The 19222-nt window shown below is 39.4% G+C and overlaps 1 protein-coding gene across 4 annotated transcripts; it reads right to left on the reverse strand.

The window, feature by feature from the left end:
* Nucleotides 1-1968: 1968 nt before the first annotated feature.
* LOC115752267 (serine/threonine-protein kinase STN7, chloroplastic) lies at nucleotides 1969-18898 on the reverse strand. Of its 4 annotated transcripts, none has more exons than XM_048278732.1 (10): nucleotides 18323-18898; nucleotides 18146-18232; nucleotides 17747-17887; nucleotides 17488-17586; nucleotides 16930-17098; nucleotides 16736-16829; nucleotides 15570-15663; nucleotides 15407-15463; nucleotides 14269-14682; nucleotides 1969-2285 (listed from the first exon to the last, which is right to left on the reverse strand). In XM_048278732.1, exons 1-10 carry the CDS (start codon nucleotides 18752-18754, stop codon nucleotides 2196-2198), a joined length of 1677 nt encoding a protein of 558 aa, XP_048134689.1. In that variant the 5' UTR covers nucleotides 18755-18898; the 3' UTR covers nucleotides 1969-2195. The 4 variants fall into 4 exon arrangements, with proteins under 4 accessions (XP_048134689.1, XP_048134690.1, XP_048134688.1 ...); XM_048278733.1 differs by lacking the exon at nucleotides 1969-2285 and adding an exon at nucleotides 2578-2756 and having other exon boundaries at nucleotides 14500-14682; XM_048278731.1 differs by lacking the exon at nucleotides 1969-2285 and adding an exon at nucleotides 13519-13906 and having other exon boundaries at nucleotides 18323-18896.
* Nucleotides 18899-19222: the final 324 nt, after the last annotated feature.

The raw sequence follows: 19222 nt of genomic DNA on the forward strand, positions 1-19222 counted from the left end.
ATTATTGCATGTTCTAGGTCATGATAGGAGGAACCAATCAAACCATTCCCTATTCTTTGAGAACCCCCTAAACCCAACTTGGCTACTCCTATGGATGGTGCACTTATTAAACATGTAATATTTTTGTGGTGAAACCATAGCTCTCTGTCCCCTTGTCTACATTTCTTCAACTGACCATACATTCCAGAATAATGCCACACCCCTCAAAATCAAGAACAAAAGGTTTTCCCACAAATGGATTAATCCGCATGCACGGTTGATTAAGTCGGATCGAAAATAGTCGATTAAGAGAGTGCATAAACTAGGAAGAGGTGATGGAAACATAGATCGTATTTCCCTTTGATAATTTGTATCAGATTTGAATCAAATAGTTCGATGTGCCTCATAGGAAACAGCTACTTCCCGTGGTCAAAGAAGTGGAAATCAAGATTTTGACCTGCATTTTTCCCGTCAAATTGAGCCGTGCCTAAATCTACACCTTTTCATGTAAAGAGCTCAAAGCCCAACTCAGTCAAGTGTTTGAGTTTGCAGATGGGAACATGAAATAATAAGTTAACAAGAACAATGCGGAGAAGAGAGAGAGAGAGCCACTTGCTTGGTCTCGTGTTCCACCCACTTTCAATCAGGACAATCTCTGCACTAAGCCTCATTAAACTAAGTGAAGCTGCAAATTTTATACTGATTTTCTCTGTACAAAACTAAGCTGTCAATCTCGGTTTGAGTATCAGAGCTCAGTAACTTTGTTGCTTCTTCCATCTTTTTTCCTCTGTGCTTTTCAAAGTGAGACATGAAGATTCTCTCTTTTGGTGTCTGTCAAGTCTCAAACTCATGGTACATACCTCGTATATATTAGCTGTTCGTAGGATCTTGAAGTCATTAACGCCGGGGTAATTGTTTTTGTTTCCTTCAACTATGGAGTCGAATTGCTTGATCTATAATGGTTCTGAACCAAGAAATAATGTTTTCACCACCATGTTCCAAGTCATAAGCATTGCCAAACTCGATATTTTCATGTCAGTACATATGTTTTGCGTGAAAAATTGTGACACAACTTAAGAAAAGATGAGAACTCGGCAAACCCAAAAAAGCTTTGAGGATTGAACCATCACTGTGTGGACAAAGCTTTAATAAATTATTCTCCATGATCAGAGTGTCCCAGGTTTATTTTGAAGTGTTCCATGCTGTGCTCTGGTGTACTGTCTGTACTTAAAATAAAGATGGGCTTGTTGTACTCCACAAGGAGGTCAGAGTTGCACGTGAAGTTCTCGTGATTCACAATGCCATTGCCTCTTCCAGACTCAACATTATATTACACTTTGATAACTCATTTCAAGGTTTGAATCCCATTGTTTATCAGTACTCCATCAAAACACTCGGTTTTGGCAGTACGTTATGATAAAGCCTTCTTGATCTCTTCAATCTTCCAAAGGCCAATGACTTAGCATGGAGTGAGCTACACGAATTATTCCATATGCACAACATTGGTGGCAACAGTACGGCTTGACCAGTAATACAGTTGTATCCTTACGTGCGCATCAGATTTTTGACTGTGTGATCCGAAAGGAAGCTCATATGAAGGTCATTGAGATGTTAAGTACGAAGATAAATAATGAATTATTGCCGTACCAACAGATTTGAAAAACATATCCACATGATGCTTGTTCATCATTTTTGTGACTGGACAGCCAGCAAGGTAATCGTTGGTTATGACAGAGTAACAGGAGATGAGTTATGAATAAGCAATCCTTGAGCCTTGGAGATCCTCAATGTGCCTCATTGATGTGGCAAGCCAGCGCTGTGGCTAACAAAAAGAATAATATGGATTTGAGTTATATATAAGTGATCCTAGAGCCTTGGGGATCACACAAAATTTATAATTTCAGCCATTTGATGGTGTTCTCTTTGGGTTAAACCTAAAAGAAGCTGGCACAAGTGGGATGTGAGATAGCTAATAGAACGTGTTAGATAAGAAACACTTGATCATATTTGATATCATTATCAACTTTAAACGCGCTGCAGAAATGAATAGACATGATTTCAAAGTAGTCCAGTTTTCTAAGAAGCAAATATTAACTCCATCTATTTCTTTTCAACTTAGAGCATCACTCTATTCCTTTCATATAGTTTACCATGGCTAGACAAAATTTACATGAACATTAGAAAAGGTGTGCACATATTTATAATCTTCCATGCTCTCATTTAATGTATTTATAATCTTCTTTTGGAGACAGAGCTGAGGCCAGAGCATTTCTTTGAGCAATTGGCTTCTGGTTTGGCGCCATTTCCTGCACAAAAGAAGTACACCAAGGTCTTAGAGAAGATTCCACGATTCATGGGAGGATGAAATGGAGATGTACAATGTGAAAGTGTGTTCTGATCAAACTATACCATTACCCCTTTTTGCTTTCAAAACTACTAGGCCGACATTTGGCAGTGGGAAAAGTGAGTTTTTTCAATGGAGAAGTCTATTCAGTGTAATTTTGAAGTGAAAAACTACAGTTTCTGGGCATAGTTTAGATACTGACTCTAAGCTGCTGAAGCCGAGCTTCTGTGAAACCACCGTCCTGCACCATCCCTGACTTAACCATAAGCCAAATTACCCATTTGGAAGCCTCCTCGTAATCCTGTTGCGTGGCTCGAAAGAGCTGCAACCTCAGTTTCTGCATGAAGGATAAAGCCAATTGTCATTCTCTATCGAAGTATGGATGAGCTAATGCTGCTTTCGCACTAGTTCTTTTCCTTGGTTTGTAGCGAACCAAGGAAAAGAACTATGAACAATGCCTGTCGAATGAAGACCATCCAGGCAAAAGAGGATCTGTCTCATGATAGTCTGAATGATCCTATTCTCCCTTTCAATTCCTTTCGGCAAGTCCTGCACCTCCCTGAGAATCATTGTTTCTAGCTGACAAGAAATTTAATCGTAATTGAAGATAGCAATCAAGGACGTAGACCGATCTACATAGGTGAGGCTGAATGCAAATCTGAAACAAATGAAGCACAAAGCTGTGGACAGAAGATAATAAATGAACATAATCAGGTATTACGGCCATCTTCCTTTGTTGAATATCCTCCCACACTACATTTAGAGAAGTGTCTCAGATTGCACGTTCGGTGCCTCAATAGCCAAGCCATTGATCGCAAATAAAAAAAAAATCATCGTAACCATTATTATATGTAGCAAAACTTCGATTGCTACATCCTATGCTGATAAGAAAAATTTTCTAACCAAAAGAACGAAGAAATTGCAACATATGAAGACAATAAGAGGTGAAAGGAAGAGCTACTAGCATTATAAGGGAACTCTTTGCTCTGCATCAAATCTGCAAGTGTAGATTGCCCTTCAAATCGCCATATAAGCCAATATTTTCCTCCTTTCTTTGAAGAACTCTGGAACCATTTTCATTTTTTCGGGGACAATTTCAGAGAGAAGATACAAGGCAGACTAGCAATAAAGCAAACTTGTGATGTTTTTATATTTCCACGTGAATTAAAAGTAAGCCTGCGATTAAGCAAAGAGTCTATATAGAGCAAAACCTCTAGAAAGCTATATACAAAATTGGCGGGAAAGTTGTCAAAAAAGTCTTAAATATTTTGTACTTTTGCTAATTTAGTCCTAAACATTTTCGCCTTTTATCAATTGAGTACTATTGGCTGGAAATTGCTGACTGGACGCCGGAGGTTCTACGTAGCACAGCCGTGGACAATTCATAACAATATTTTAACACTTTTTCGAATTTTAATATTTTAATTTTTTTTCCTTTCTTCTTTTTCCAATTTTTTTCCTCCACAGGCTCCTCCGGCCAGCAGTAGAGGAAAAAAATATAAAAAAATAAAAATTCGAAAAAGAGTTAAAATATTATTATAGATTGTCCACTAGCGGTGTCACGTAGGATGTGCGGCGTGCACGTCAATAATTTCCAACCAATAGGATTGAATCGACAAAAGATGAAAAAGGTTTAGAACTAAATCAATAAACTTAAAAGATTTAAGACTGAATTGACAAAAATGTGAAAAGTTTAGGACCTTTTTAACAATTTTCCCCGAAATCGGCACCTCTTTGGATGTGTTCATTCGTCCAAACCTCAACCGCACCATATTCAGTAGCCTTCTTCAATACCAAGTCACCTTCCTTCTGTTCAAGAGCAAGCAGCAAAGGAATTGATACACTGAATTCAGGCCCACAACAGCATAGAGAGCATTTCGCCTTTGCCACTGTGAAGTGTCTCGGTCTCTAGGGCTTTCTTGAGTCTCTAGAACTTTTTTAGGGACGATACGGTAAATGTTTCATAATCTAAAATTCTCATTAATATGATAGTTATTAGATGGGGAGATGCATTTTAACTCTTTAGATCAATAATCGATCAACGATTGTAATGGGAGATCCTCTTGCATAAATAGGAAACTTTTCCCCTCGTTTGGATTATTCAGCACTTGACTAATACAAAGTATTGTCTCTCAAAGCTTCTCTCTCTAAACACTTTCATTTGATCTGGTTGAGTAAATGAGAGATCCCTGCAAAATAATTTTCACGGTGTTGAGCGAGTGATTAACAAACAAAAGTACCAACTTTGAGCCATCACACAGCAATAACATGTTAGATGAGAAACACTTATTGATATCATTATCAACTAAGTACTACAGTTTTCTACTAAGCAAAAATTAAGTACATTTATTTCTTTTCAAACCACTCTATTAATCTACCATGGCTAGACAAAATTTACATGAAAATTAGAAAAGGTGTGCACATATTTACTATGCTCTCATTTAATGTAATTATAATCTTCTTTAGGAGACGAAGAGCTTAGGCTAGAGCATTTCTTCATCTAAATCTAAATCTAACAGCGCGAGCTTATGGAGACAGGTATATAGGCTGCTGTAGAGCTTTGAACCACTAGCGAAAATGAACGGGTTGATCGAGTGGCAATTTCAAAAGAATTTTGAATGAGATAATCAAGCAGACAGGCGGGGTATATAGGCAGAGCTTTGAACTCTAGCGAACTCCATGCCGTCGATGTGGGACTTCCACAGCTTCGAGACGCGCCGAAAATGAAATTGAGCAGCAGTTTCAAAAGAATTTTGAACAAGTTAATCCAACAACCTCGAAAGGGATGAGGAAAGCGGAGGCAAGGTACATAGGCTGCTGCAGAGCTTTGAACCCCTAGTGAACTCCGCGCCATCGATGTGGGACTTCCACAGCTTTGAGACGTGCCGAAAATGAATGAGATGATCAAGCAACAGTTACCTTCTGGTTTGGTGACATTTCCTCGGTTTGTAGCGAATGCTAGAAGTTTCATCCTATTCCACCATCTAAATCTAACAGCTCGAGCCCCTCCTTTTGAGGTGCCGGTTGAATTGTAGGAGACTATTATCGGTACTTAATGATGGAAACGCCTGTATGAGAGCAGGCTGTCTTGAGTTAATGTAGCTTATTGCGTCAAATGTATACAGCATTGTAGGAGGAGATATCTCTAAGGAGTTTTAGCTTTATACCTGATACATCTGAAACTACATGCAAGTGATGTGCAGTTCTGACTTTCAAAAATCTAGTGTACCAATTTATTTAGCCATCTACCAAAGTCTTCAACCATATGCCTACTACTTTAGTTTATTCCTGGATTAATTGGGTGTTGTTGAAAGTAGGATCCTGCACAAGATTTTACAACGTTAAAGTATCAGTTTTTTGCATGTCTACCATCGACAAAGCACATAACATACTCGCTGAATTTGTGATATATAGCCATGTCATCATGTCCCTCAAGATGATTTTGCATGCAGAATCTCATGCCCTTACTGAAAGACGAAAATTTTGGTCAATTTTCGTGTACATTTATCTACATTAGCTGTACAGTAGCTTTTATAGCTAATATATTGCAAAAACTTAGTTAAAAGTGAGTCCAAGGAGGGACCTGACCAGTGGTGTGAGTAAAAGGTTGAAGTGATGCGGTGAGATTTCTAGGCCTCAAAAAGACTTGCAACGACAAGTTGATGAACCATTCAACATTAGATTTTCCCCTGAATAACAAGTTCCGATGCAGATATGTTAGCTCGCCATTTGTAGAAAAATGAGACCAGTGCTGTAGATATCAAATCTGTCTGGCAAATTCATCTGCTTTTAAAGAAAGCCATCAGAGCTAGAAAAACATTAATGTCAAAACAAAAAGAAGCTTGATGTGCATTAGTGCATTAGTCGATCTTAACAGTCTTGTGGTAGACATCACACCTGCCATAAAACTGGGGAAAGAGCGGTAGCCACTGGAGCTGAAGGTGCAGAGGGAGTTTGCGTGCTCATAATGTACTGTTCTGAAGCAGCGTACCTGAGAAGAGACGAACCAAAGAGAATTGTCACATGCTATAAGAGGCACAGCGTCCAAGCAATCTAGGAAATCAGACAACTCAAAACAACCAGTTAGAGAGGTCAGAGTACAAGAGGAAAATTCACGTTAATAAGATATAGAATAAAGGATCCACGTAGCTAACTCCATTCAGCTAGAAGCTTAGTGTACATGATGACATCTTCGGCTGGAATTCAGCGGAGAAAAACAACTTAGAAGGCATGTTGCTTCTCAGAAGAATAGGAGACCCTGCATCTCCTAGTCTTTAGTATCAATGGTTGAGACAAGGGCATGTTGCAAACGACAATCAAAATCTACACCGAAGTTAATCTGAGTCACGTCCTATGAACATGGAAAGGATTACAACTGTACAGTATCAAGATTCTCGTACAAATTCTCTTCACATGCTTATACAAGGCAGCATTCGCTGCCACTCGCGCGTTTGCGGACCCATGAGATTGAAAAAGTTATGACCAATAGGTGCAGTAAAACCAATCATAAGGAGATCATCAGGCTGTCGGCATGCAGATGATAACACACCCGAGCGAACTTGCTCCCATTTTACTCCAATACATCATATAATATGTCTCCAAATGAAGTAATTAGCTCTGTTTATAAAAACATGCATAATCAGGACTGGAAAATGTAAGTGTAGTTTCTTTAGTGTTCACGTGTATTTTTGTCAACATTGTACCACACGCATGTCTTGCCACATAATCATGATCTACATGATTATGAGATACCACATTTAAAGAATGTTAAGGATGATGCCCTGGATACAATAGAAATTCCTTTGGAATATAATTGATACCCACTCTAAGATCTGCAGCTGCTCCAAGATCAATTGTCTTGAATGAACGAGAACCTGCTCAATTTCAGGGGTAACCTGTTGTGTTTTATGAAATATCAATTTCTTTCTACGGAGAAAAACACAAGCAACCAGGTTTTTACCATGCTATCAATACCTTCAGAAAAATAATGATCTGTGGCTTAATATCGCTGTGCAGAATGCCTGTCGAACGAAGACCATCCAGGCAAAAGAGGATCTGTCTCGTGATGGTTTAATTGATCCTATTCTCCCTTAAAATTCCTTTCGGCAAGTCCTGTACTCCCCAAGAATCATTGTTTCTACCTGCCAAGAAATTTAGTCATAATTGAAGACTGCAATCGAGGATGTAGACCAATCTTCAAAGGTGAGGCTAAATGTAAATCTGAAACAAATAAAGTCACTTTCTTTTCCGTCATCTCCATCGTTATCATAGCTCTGAATGTTCTCGAGATTCAATCATCTCGAGTCAACTTGATCGACAAATTATGATCTTAGTGGCAACATTATTTCATATTCCCGCAATATATTAGTAAAGGATACGAATTGGTTGGAGGGCTTTACTCGGTAAAGGGTTGTCCATTAAATTCTTAGCTGACCTTAGCAAGCAAACATAGCTGTTGCAAAATTGATCCGAAAGGAACTCGACACACCCAAAAAGCTCCAAATCAACACTGCTACCTCCTACCTACTTCGAACTGTGTCAAAAGTATATATAAAGTATATAATACTGCTCCAAATCAAAATTGGTCCGAAAGGAACTCGACAGACACCCAAGAGAATTGGCAATGGGTTCGTTTTGATTGTAACCCGTGTCTGCAGCAGTGTAGGATATTATGTCTGAGAATGCCTTTCCTGACCTATTCCGTGAAGTATTTTCACCAGGAGGCTGAATACCTTGGATATGTGTAGGATCCTGTGGTCATGAATGTTAAAAAGAAAATGAGAAAAGGAAACGAAAAAAAGGCTAAAGCTTCATGTGATCCTGATGATTTTAGGAATCATGGAGAGAAAGACAAAGCTACTGACAAATGGTGTAACGGATGGTGAATTTCTTCGTGCATGGGGACTTTCTGAGAATGCAGTTTCACTGATTGTGTCGCTCCTTCGCTTGCGGAAATTACCCCATGTGGTCAGTACTTCGAGACCAACAAACCAAACTTTCAGCTTCATCCTTGTCTTTACTGAGGATCAGCCATTCGAAGTTTCAATGTGATCTCTGATAAAGTTAATAATATTGGTGAACCATCGTTATCTTCTTAATTCCTCTGATATTCTTTAATCTGATGCCCCAACGCACACCAAGCGCCCATCTGACAACCTACCAGCTAAATCTTCAAATTCGGGAGGCGATTTCCAGCTACAACACATCCACAATCACTTCGACTTCACGTCGTCCTTGTAATTTCCAAACTAAATGAGGTCCAAAAACCAAAATGCTGCTCGAGAGATTCCCCAACAGTGAGTCGCAAAAGGCGATGAAGCAGGAACTTGCAGACCGATTCCGAGCTCCGAAACACCTCAAGGCCAATTCCGACAGATTCGCCAAAACTGAAGATTCTTCACCGGCAACCGAAGATTGCTGCGCGCAAAATCGAGCCAACAGCGACCCTTTCTCGACAATGCCGCAAGAATTTGCGGCGATTTCTGAACCGCTTTGGATGATGCCGGGATCGTTCTGGATCAGGAGAGCTGAAGGAAAAGGCAGCGACAATCCGATCAAGCAGGCGACCAAGGAGAGGGTCCCGTCGACGACCTGCTCGTCTCTCTTTCTCTCTCTCTCTCTCTCGGAGGGAACGAATCGAATCTGGCCCGAATGGTGTTTTGTGCGGGCCAAATGCCACGTCAGCAAACCGAATCGAGGGGATGGTTTCAAGCTATTCTCGTTAGTTAGCTCAGTCAGAACGTATAAATAATTCAAATTACTATAGGGGAACGTATAAAAGAACAGATAAACAAAGCGGCCTCCGGCAATATGATGCAAGAACGGCTGCATTTTTTGAGGATTCACTTGTTCGATGCGTTTTGATCTTGCTGAGAGATCATTTGGTCGAGAAATTGTACTGGCGAAAGGTTACTAATTTGCTTGATAGCTAAACGAGACGCATCATATGACTAGTTAAGGTTTTTGTGTATTTAGGATTACGTAAAAGGTTCTCTTTTTTTTCTCGCATTTTCCAACCAAACTCGGGCCGGAGCGATTCTCACGGACATGAGGCCTTGCCCGTCGTAATAGAACTTGACCTCCTCCGAATTTGTCGGCCATTTCATCACCACCGCCCTCCCTCCACGCCTTCGACCCACCGCCCGCTCGTCAAAAATTGGATTCGACGACCCCGATTATTTGCTATCATCCCTTAGATTTTGTTTACAAGTGCCGGCTGAAACTAAATTAAAAGAACTTACAGTTTAAAGTATACTGATGGCATTTGGATCTCTGTGCAATCATTATCTTGAAAATCGAACTACACCAAATAAAATATGCTGAACCAAATTTTGGTGCTTCTACTTTCTAATGGTTGGACAAACGTAAATATCTTATATCGTGTTTTTGGGCTCTTATTCATTCGCCTCTTTTACTATAATATAGAATATCTTGATCGTATAATTTGTATGAATCATAATAAGTTGTATCCATGATGAGATCGATCGTGATTTTATATTGCGTAAGTATGAACAAATTAAAAATGGTGGAGTTAGCTTTTGCAATAAGTGGAAAATCATACATGAACTTTAAGCTTCCTAGAGATTTAGGAAAGACTTGAAAAGACCAACCTCTTCTGTGAGATCGTTTCTAGACTATCGATCGATAATATCCTTCAGTTCCGCTACATCAAAAAGACGTGAAAATGGTACCTAGGCCCATGTCCATTATAGTAGCCTAGCTCCTTTGCTTCCTTCTTTCTTCTTCAGTAGGTGGTGCAATAAGACCATCGACAACAACAAGGAAGCGTCGCTCGATCTAGAGAGAGAATTTTCAAAATTAGGGCACCAATTCAGACCTACGTCGAGTTTGAGTTGCTGTGTCTAATTGCATGGTTTTCGGGCAGCATTTATATATAGGAATGAACGATTAGGGTGTCATAGAGTCGTGAGATTTGACGGTTCTTGATTTGGACTCACGGTTTGCCCAAAACGAATTTTTGGAGTTGAGTGCACATTTTGTACAATGCGTGAACAGTAACTTATGGGCCATTTTTCAGTGGTTGTCGACTAGATATTGGATCAGCCAAATTTAGGGGTTTTGTAGTACATTGAAAGGGCATTTCATAGATTATAAGATTGCTTGAAACGGGTTCAGTGGAGGGAGTTATGGCCTTAACGAGTTTAGTGTGCAAGCTGTCCATAGCGGACGGCGATGCGTTTCCGCTACAAGCGAGCTTCCGTTGGTGTGTCGGTGTCATTCTATCATTAAATAGGTATATTTTAGTCGAGCCGTGTGTTAGAGTGGCATGTTACTTCATTTTGATCCGTTTTTCAAATATTTGATAGGAATTCGGACGTGTCGGCTCGAATAACATTTATAGGTCGATTTTAGCTTTATGAGGTGAATGATATTATTTCTTCTATGAATTGACAAACTTATATTTTGAAAGTGGTAGAGATTTATTATAATATGAGCTATGAAAGAACATGTTTCTTGTATAAATTGGATCAAGCATTTACTGGTATTTGATGTTGGTAAATGGTTTGACCAATATTTTAGGAAAGGCATAAATATATACATATATATATCTTTTTAAAAAAATACTTTGGCGTCATCCCAACTTGCAGTAATACATTCACCACAAAATTTGTGTTCGCACTCGAACAAATCATTTCGGAGATGAAATCACAAAATAACAATGAAGATGATTGCTATGAAATCAACCTATCAGAAGATGATGAAGACTTGGAGACACAATTTCAGAATGTCTTGTCATCACGTGAAAAGAGAGAAATAGATAAAAAAAAATCTAGAAAGCCATTATTACTGGGGCTGAAACATTTCTTCCGGGAATCTATAAAAAAGGTGGGTTAATACCACGAAAAGCCACAAATTAGTACATTTGTAATAAATTTACCCTAAATTATTATTATTTTATTATAAAAAGCCCTAAATTGGTACACCTGTGATAAATTTACCATAAATTAATTTTTTTTACCATAAAAAATCTCAAACTGGTACATCTGTGACAAATTTGTCCTTCGTTAAATTAGGTTAATACCATGAAAAATCTCAAATCAATACACCTGTGACATTAGAGAGTAAAAACCCCAAATTTTAAACTGTCATCTGCCATCTAACTCAGTAATTTGATTGTTAAATTTAACGAAAATTGACGGAGGGTAAGTTTGTCACGGGTATGTTAGTTTGGAGTAAATTTGTCATAAATGTATTAGTTTGGGATTTTTTGTGGGCAAAAAAATAATTTAGGGTAATTTTATCATAAGTGTATCGATTTAAGATTTTTCGTGACATTATCCCAAAGAAGATTAAGGCTGAACAAAGAGGCAGACCTTCGGATCCCACTCCCAAAGCCTTCTCTTTGTTCACATATTCTACCTTTTTAATCTTTCTCTTGTAATCTTTCTCTTACTTGTAATCATCCCATATCACTTGCAATCTTTCCATCACCTCTTGTAACCATATCATCTTGTAAGTTCTTTATTATATTGCAGATTACCAATTACATAATAGTTGATTGGGTTAATACCATGAAAAATTTCAAACTGGTACGTCAGAAAAATTGTCAAAAAAATCTTAAACTTGTTGTGTTTTTGTTAATTCAATCCTAAACCTTTTAATTTTGTTAATTCAGTCATAAACCTTTTGTATTTATGCCAATTCAATCCTAAACCTTTTTTTTGTGTCGATTTAGTCCTAAACATTTTGCATTTATGCCGATTCGGTTCCTCTGACCAACTTTGGCCGGCCAATGCCGACGTGGATACCGGTCGGTGCTAACGCGGACTCCAGCACTGACGTGGATAATGTTTAATACTTTTGCAAATTATTTTTTTATTTTCCTTTTTACCTTTTCTTTTTCTTTCCTTTTTCTCTGTTCTTTTCTTCTTCCCTGTTCCTTTCCTCTTCCTCCGTTGACAGCAGACTAGTTTGCTGCAGAGCTCAAGAACGTGGAGGAAGACGACGCCATCCCCGGCACCCTACGACCAACCAGAGACTGCCGTCCAGTTTCTTCTTATCAGCCTTCATCCAATCAAATTGAGTTTTACTTGAGCTTTAGCTTTTGGTTTAATGTCGTTTTTTCTGTTATGTGAAGGACGGTTTGTCCTGCTGAACGAGTTCTATTATAATGGCTCTCGATGCTTTTGATTTGCTTTTAGTTCAAATTTGTGATGGTAATTCAATTCGCTGCAGAACCAGAAACTGTCGTCCAGCTTCTTCTTATTAACCTTCCCCCAATCAAATTGAGTTTTACTTGATCAATCTCTTATCAAACTTCACCTAATCAAATTGTGTTTTACTCGATCAGTCTCTTTCTTTGATTGTAACTACTAAAAACGCAATCTTACAGACTTCAGGAGAAGCTTAGAAGGGTTAAGATTGCTCTTACTTAGGTCACGTTTGATCAGCCTAAAGAAAAAAAAAGTTGAAATGAATTAGGAATGGGATTAAGTTTTTCAGCAACCCAAATGGTAAAACAAATTTCAAATTATCATATTCGGTAATACTTTGAAATTTGGGATATGAGGCTTTTAACAATTTGGAAATTATTAAAACTTACCATAACAATGAAGAGATCAGTAGAGATTCATTTGAACACTTGCCAAAGAAAGGAAAGCCCTCTTGATCTCTTCGCTCTTCCAAAGGCCAATGACTTAGCATGGACGTGATGAACACGAATTATTCCATATGCATACATGGGTGCAATAGTACGGCTCGACCAGTAATACAGTTGTATCTCTACGTGCGCATCAGGTTTTTTTCTTTTTGGCAGTGTGATCCGTAAGGAAGCTCGTATGAAGGTCATTGAGATGTTAAGTACGAGGATAAATACTGTATTATTGCCGTACCAACATATGCAAAAAGTATATACGCAGATGATGCTCATTCGACGTTCTGTTGACCGGACAGCCAGCAAGGTATTGGTTATGATGAGGCACTGGAGACGAGTTATGAATAAGCGATCCTTTGAGTCTTGGAGATCCTCAACGTGCCTCATTGATGTGGCAAGCCAGTGCTGTGGATAACAAAAAGCATTAAAAGGATTTGAGTTGTTAATAAGCGATCTATGAGCCTTGGAGATCACAGAAAATTCAGAATTTCAGTCATTTTTTATGGTGTTCTTAGAAGCATTTGGGTTAAACCTAAAAGAAGCTGGCAAAAGTGGGATGTGAGACAGCTAATAGAACATGTAAGATGAGAAACCCTCGATTGTATGTGATGTGCTTATCAACTTTACAACACTCTTGAAGAAATGAATAGACAAGAATTCAAAGTCCTCCGGTTTCTAATAAGCAGAAATTAACTTCATCTATTTCTTTTCAACTTACAGCATCACTTTATTCCTTTTGATATAGTTACGGTGGCTAGACAAAATTTACAGGAAGATTGGAAAAGGTGTGCACATATTTACAAACTTCATTCCTCCCTAGGGATCCACCGGTTCCACCAGAGGCTCTTTCGGCGCTGGTTGAGCTCATCCATGCTCTCATTTAATGTACTTATAATCTTCCTTTGGAGACGAAGAGCCGAGGCTAGAGCATTTCTTTGAGCAGTGCCCTTCTTGTTCGGCGCCATTTCCTGCAAAAAAAAAGTACCCGAAGGTCTTATAAAAGATTTTCACGATACATGGGAGGATGAAACAGAGATGTAGAATGTGAAATTGTGTTCTGATCAAACTATACCCTTCCCCCTTTTGCTTTCAAAACTACCTGGCCTTCTGTGGACTTATTTTCTTCGCTATTTACTCAATTTATCAATGAAATGAGTTATCACGCTTACAATTAGCTTAGCAGCATACCTCTGCATCCAAAAAGCAGAGAAAAGTGGAAGAGAAAGACCTTTGGCAATGGGTGAAGTGTGAGTTCTTTGAATGGAGGAGTGTCCTCGGTGTAATTTAGAAGTGAAAAACTACAGTTGCTCGGAATGGTTTAGATACTGACTCTAAGCTCCTGAAGCTGAGCTTCTGTGAAACCACCATCCTGCTCCGTCCCTGACTTAGCCATGAGCCCAATGACCCATTTGGCAGCCTCCTCATAATCCTGTTGCGTGGCTCGAAAGAGCTGCAACCTCAGTTTCTGCATGAAGGATAAAACCAATAGTCCTTCTCTATCGAAGTATGGATTAGCTAATGCTGCTTTTGCACTAGTTCTTTTCCTTGGTTTGTAGCGAACCATTGATGTCAGAAGTTCCCATCCTATTCCACCATCTAAATCTAACAGCTCGAAACCCCTCCTGAAGTCGGGGCTGGCACGGGGTTCTAAGCTTCTTCTCCATGCAACCAGATCGTAGTCACACCTTTTGAGCTGCCGATTGAATTGTATGAGACTACTATCGGTCCTTAATGATGGAAAAGCCTGTATGAGAGCAGGCTGCCTTGAGTTAATGCAGCTTATTGCATCAAACAAACCATATATACAGCATTGTAGAAGGAGATAAATTTATGGGAGTTTTAGCTTCGTACCTGCCATATCTAAAACTACATGCAAGTGATGTGCAGTTCTGGCTTTCAAAATTCTAGTGTCCTACTATGACCAATTTATTTAACCATTTACCGAAGCCTTCAACAATATACCTACTTTAGTTTATTCCTGATTAAATGGGTGGTGTTCTAAGTAGATGATTCCTATAAAAGATTTTCCAACGTTGACCCTTGACCTAGTGAGAACTTCAAGGTTAAAGTATCAGCTTTTTCCATGTCTACCATCGACAAAGCACATGAACATACGCGCTGAATTTGTGATATATAGGCATGTCATCGTAGTTTCTCGAGATGATTCTTGCATGCAGAATCTCATGCCCTTACTGTTTGCTCAATTTTCGTGTACATTTATCTTCGTTAGTTGTACATTAGCTTTCATATAGCTAATATTTTGTGAGAACTTGTTAAAAGTGAATCCAACTTATCCAAGGAGGGACCTGAACAGTGGTGTGAATAAAAAGTTGCAGTCATGCAGTGAGATTTCTAGGCCACAAAAATACTTGCAAGGACATGCTGATGAACCATTGGAACAAAGATTTCCCCCTGGATAATATCAAATTGTAGCAACAACAAGTTCCAATGCAGATATGTTAGCTCACCATTTGTAGAAAAATGAGACCAGTGCTGTAGATGTCAAATCTGTCTGGCAAATTCATCTGTTTTTAAGAAAAGCCATCAGAGCTAGAAAAACATTAAAGTCGAAACGAAAAGAAGCTTGATGTACATTAGTCAATCTTAACAAACTCGTGGTAGAGATCACACCTGCCATAAAACTGGGGAAAGAGCAGTAGCCACTGGAGCTGAAGGCGCAGAGGGAGTTTGAGTGCTCATAATGTACTGTTCTGGTGCAGCGTACCTGAGAAGTGACGAAGCAAAGAGCATTGTCACATATTGCTAGAGGCACAGTGTCAGAGGAAATCAGCTAACTCAAAATGACCTGTTAGAGAGGTCAGAGTACAAGAGGAAAATTCACACCATTAAGATATGGAAACCATGTGCATCCACCACTTCAGTCGGGTATTGATTTTCAAGAAGTGGACAATATTTCTTGTTTAAAGTTTAACAAAGCCATATCAGACTGTATTCTGTACTAATATGATCTTCAGGAGACATAATTGCCACCGGCATATTTCTTCCTTATCAGACTTAAAGAGCGGTGAGAGATGGACCAATGCCACCGGCATATTTCTTTAAGTCTGATCTTTCTTAGAGCCCCTTGTTGTTCTTTGGAAAATGAGCGAAATTCCTTGTGGTTTTAGGGGCAAAATTAGATAGATGGCATAAAAATCCACATAGCTAACTCCATTCAGTGAGGAAAGGTATTGATGTTTCTGATGTCAGGAAAACAACTTAGAAGCTCTCAGAAGAAAAGGAGACCCTGCATCTCCTACTCTCAAATATCTATGGTTGAGACAAGGGCATGTCGCAAATGGCAATCAAAATCTACACCAAAGTTAAAGATCCAATCTGAGTCGTGTCCTATGGCCATGGAAAGGATTGCAATTGTATAGTATCAAGATTCTCGTACAAATTCTGTTGACTTCTCTTGACATTCTTATACAAGGCCAGCATTCAACAGTGCCTGCGTGTTTACGCACACTTGAGATTGAAAAGGTTATGACCAACAGGTTCAGTAAAACCAATCATAAGGAGATCACCATCCCGTCGGCATGCAGATGATAACAAACCCAAGCACCCTTGCTCCCATTTTAATCCATTACATCGTATAACGAATCTCCAAATGAAGTAATTAGTTCTATTTATACAAAACATGCATTCTGAAGACTGAAAAAAATAAAATGTAAAATGAGTTTCTGAATTATTGACATGTAATTTTGTCAACATTGTTCTACACACATGTCGTGTCCACGTAAGCATGATCTACATGCTGATGAGATACCACATCTAAAAAATGTTACGGATGATACCTTGGATCCAATAGAAATTCCTTTGGAATATAATTGATACCCACTCGAAGATCTGTAGCTGCTCCAAGATCAATTATCTTGAATGTACGAGAACCTGCTCAATTTCGGGGGTATCATGTAGTGCTTTATGAAATATGAATTTCTTTCTATAGAAAACAAACATAATCAAGCTGTTGTTACCATTCTATCAATACCTTCAGAAAATATAATGTTCTGTGGCTTAATGTCCCTATGAACAATGCCTGTCGAATGAAGACCATCCAGGCAAAAGAGGATCTGTCTCATGATAGTTTGAATGATCCTATTCTCCCTTTCAATTCCTTTTGGTAAGTCCTGTACCTCCCCGAGAATCATTGTTTCTACCTGACAAGAAATTTAATTGTAATTGAAGATGGGAATCAAGGATGTAGACCGATCTACATAGGTGAGGCTGAATGTAAATCTGAAACAAATGAAGCACAAAGCTATGGACAGAAGATAGTAAATGAACATAATCAGGTATTACGACCATCTTCTTTTGTTGATTATCCAACCCCACAACATTTAGATAAGTGTCTCAGACTGCACGTTCAGTGCCTCAATAGCCATGCCATTTATCGTCAATGAAAAAATCATCGTAAGCATGACTATATGCAGCACAACTTCTATTGCTACATCATATGCTTATAAGAAAAATTTTCGAACTCTAACCAAAAGAATGAAGAAATTGCAATATATGAAGACAGTAAGAGGTGAAAGGAACAGCTACTAACATTATATGGGAACTCTTTGCTCTGCATCAAATCTGCAAGTGTAGATTTCCCTTCAAATCGCCATATAAGCCAATATTCTCCTCCTTTCTTTGAAGAATTCTGGAACCATTTTCATTTTTTGGGGGACAACTTCAGAGAGAAGATACAACGCAGACTAGCAGTGAAGCAAACTTGTGAAAAATGTTTTCTATTTGTTTATATTTCCACGTGAATTAAAAGTAAGCCTGCGATTAAGCAAAGAGTCTATATAGAGCAAAACCTCTAGAAAGCCATATACAAAATCAGCACAGCTACTAGCACAAGCTCTTCGGACGCGTTCATTCATCCAAATCTCTACTGCACCATATTCAGTAGCCTTCTTCAATACCAAGTCACCTTCCTTCTGTTCAAGAGCAAGCAGCAAGAAGGAATTAATACATCGAATTCATGCCTACACGAGTCTGCACACTCATGTACATGCCGGTTCTTCTTAAACACCTCAAAGATACAAAAACCCGAATAATTTTCACAATCATCAGCAAGTAATTAACAAACAAGAGCACCCAACTTTGAGCCATCACACAACAACAACCTAAAATTTCAAACTCAAGACCTCCTTTTGGGCCCTAAAATTTGGACAAACACCCGACATCAGGAGTCCTGTGAGAGCTATACTTACATTTGAAGAAGACTTCTTAGCCAGTGAAACCCTATAAACCACACCAAAGGCTCCCTCGCCCAACTTCTTCCCCAACACGAAATCATCCTGTTCAAACACAAAACCGAACTTAATTAAATCGATCACTCAAACCCCACCAAAATCGCAACTCTCTTTAGTTTCCAACACCACACTGACCTTCCTGAAGGTGGGTCTGAACAATCTCTCGACAAAAGCAAGAAAAAACATGTCAAAGAACCCAGGAGCCACGCCAGGAGTCGCCCACAGGTAAGAAAGAGCCCCAATAGCCAAGACCGCACCTGGGGCCGTGAGCGTCAGGCCACTGGACTTGGGGAGGGTGCTTCGGTAGATGATGTCCCCACACTCCATTACCGTGCACGGAAGGCCCACGCCGACACCCAGAAACAGGTCCTTGACCGCATCGATCAGGTGGCCTCCTGAGGCGAGAACGAGGGCTTTGGGGCTTGGAACCAGGGTCTTGAGGGGAAGTTTGATGGCAAGCTTCTTGCCCAGAAACGGGTTTGCCGTCGGATTTGAGAATGGCTTGTGAGACTGGAGCTTGATGGTGGTGGCTACGCCGACTCCTCCTGATGCCGCGACAGTGGCCATGTCTGTGGGAGACACAGGTCGCGTGCGCGCAGTGTCAAGGACTGAGAAAGCAGACTGCTTGCCAAAAGAAAAATGTATGTCTTCAAATTGAGACCACAAGTACTGATTTTTCTTCTTTTCTCCCGGGCAATTTCGGGCGCGTAACGACAGTTATTTCTGGTAATATATGTGGAGAGGAAGAGACGGACTGGGATGGAGGAACATTCTACGCCACAAGCTGTACGTTTGACATAAAAAGGATCGGGTTTGGCTTTTTTGTCGGATGCTACAATATCTTTTGTGCGTTGTGCTCTAATGACTTCTTTCTTGTTTTAACGGATGTAGCAAATTCAGCAACCCAATCATAGTTGTGTATATTAAACTCATTTCCAACATCTTCGTCAGTAAATTGAGACCGTTTCTGGATGACTTGATAAATCCTAATCAGGCCAGCTTTATACCCCGAAGGAGATTCTGTGCAACATGGAA

Source organism: Rhodamnia argentea, chromosome 5 (genome assembly GCF_020921035.1).
Source record: "Rhodamnia argentea isolate NSW1041297 chromosome 5, ASM2092103v1, whole genome shotgun sequence".
NCBI lineage: Eukaryota > Viridiplantae > Streptophyta > Magnoliopsida > Myrtales > Myrtaceae > Rhodamnia > Rhodamnia argentea.

Bases quoted from the DNA above. Each gene is read 5' to 3' on its own strand.
- LOC115752267 (XM_048278731.1), bottom strand. From the start codon at position 18,754: ATGGCCACTGTCGCGGCATCAGGAGGAGTCGGCGTAGCCACCACCATC. The intron at 18,233-18,322 runs GTCAGTGTGGTG...GTGTTTGAACAG, and splicing joins TCAGACCCACCTTCAGGAAG to GATGATTTCGTGTTGGGGAA. The intron at 15,464-15,569 runs GTGTGATCTCTA...TCTTAAAAACAG, and splicing joins TTTCCCCAGTTTTATGGCAG to ATGAATTTGCCAGACAGATT.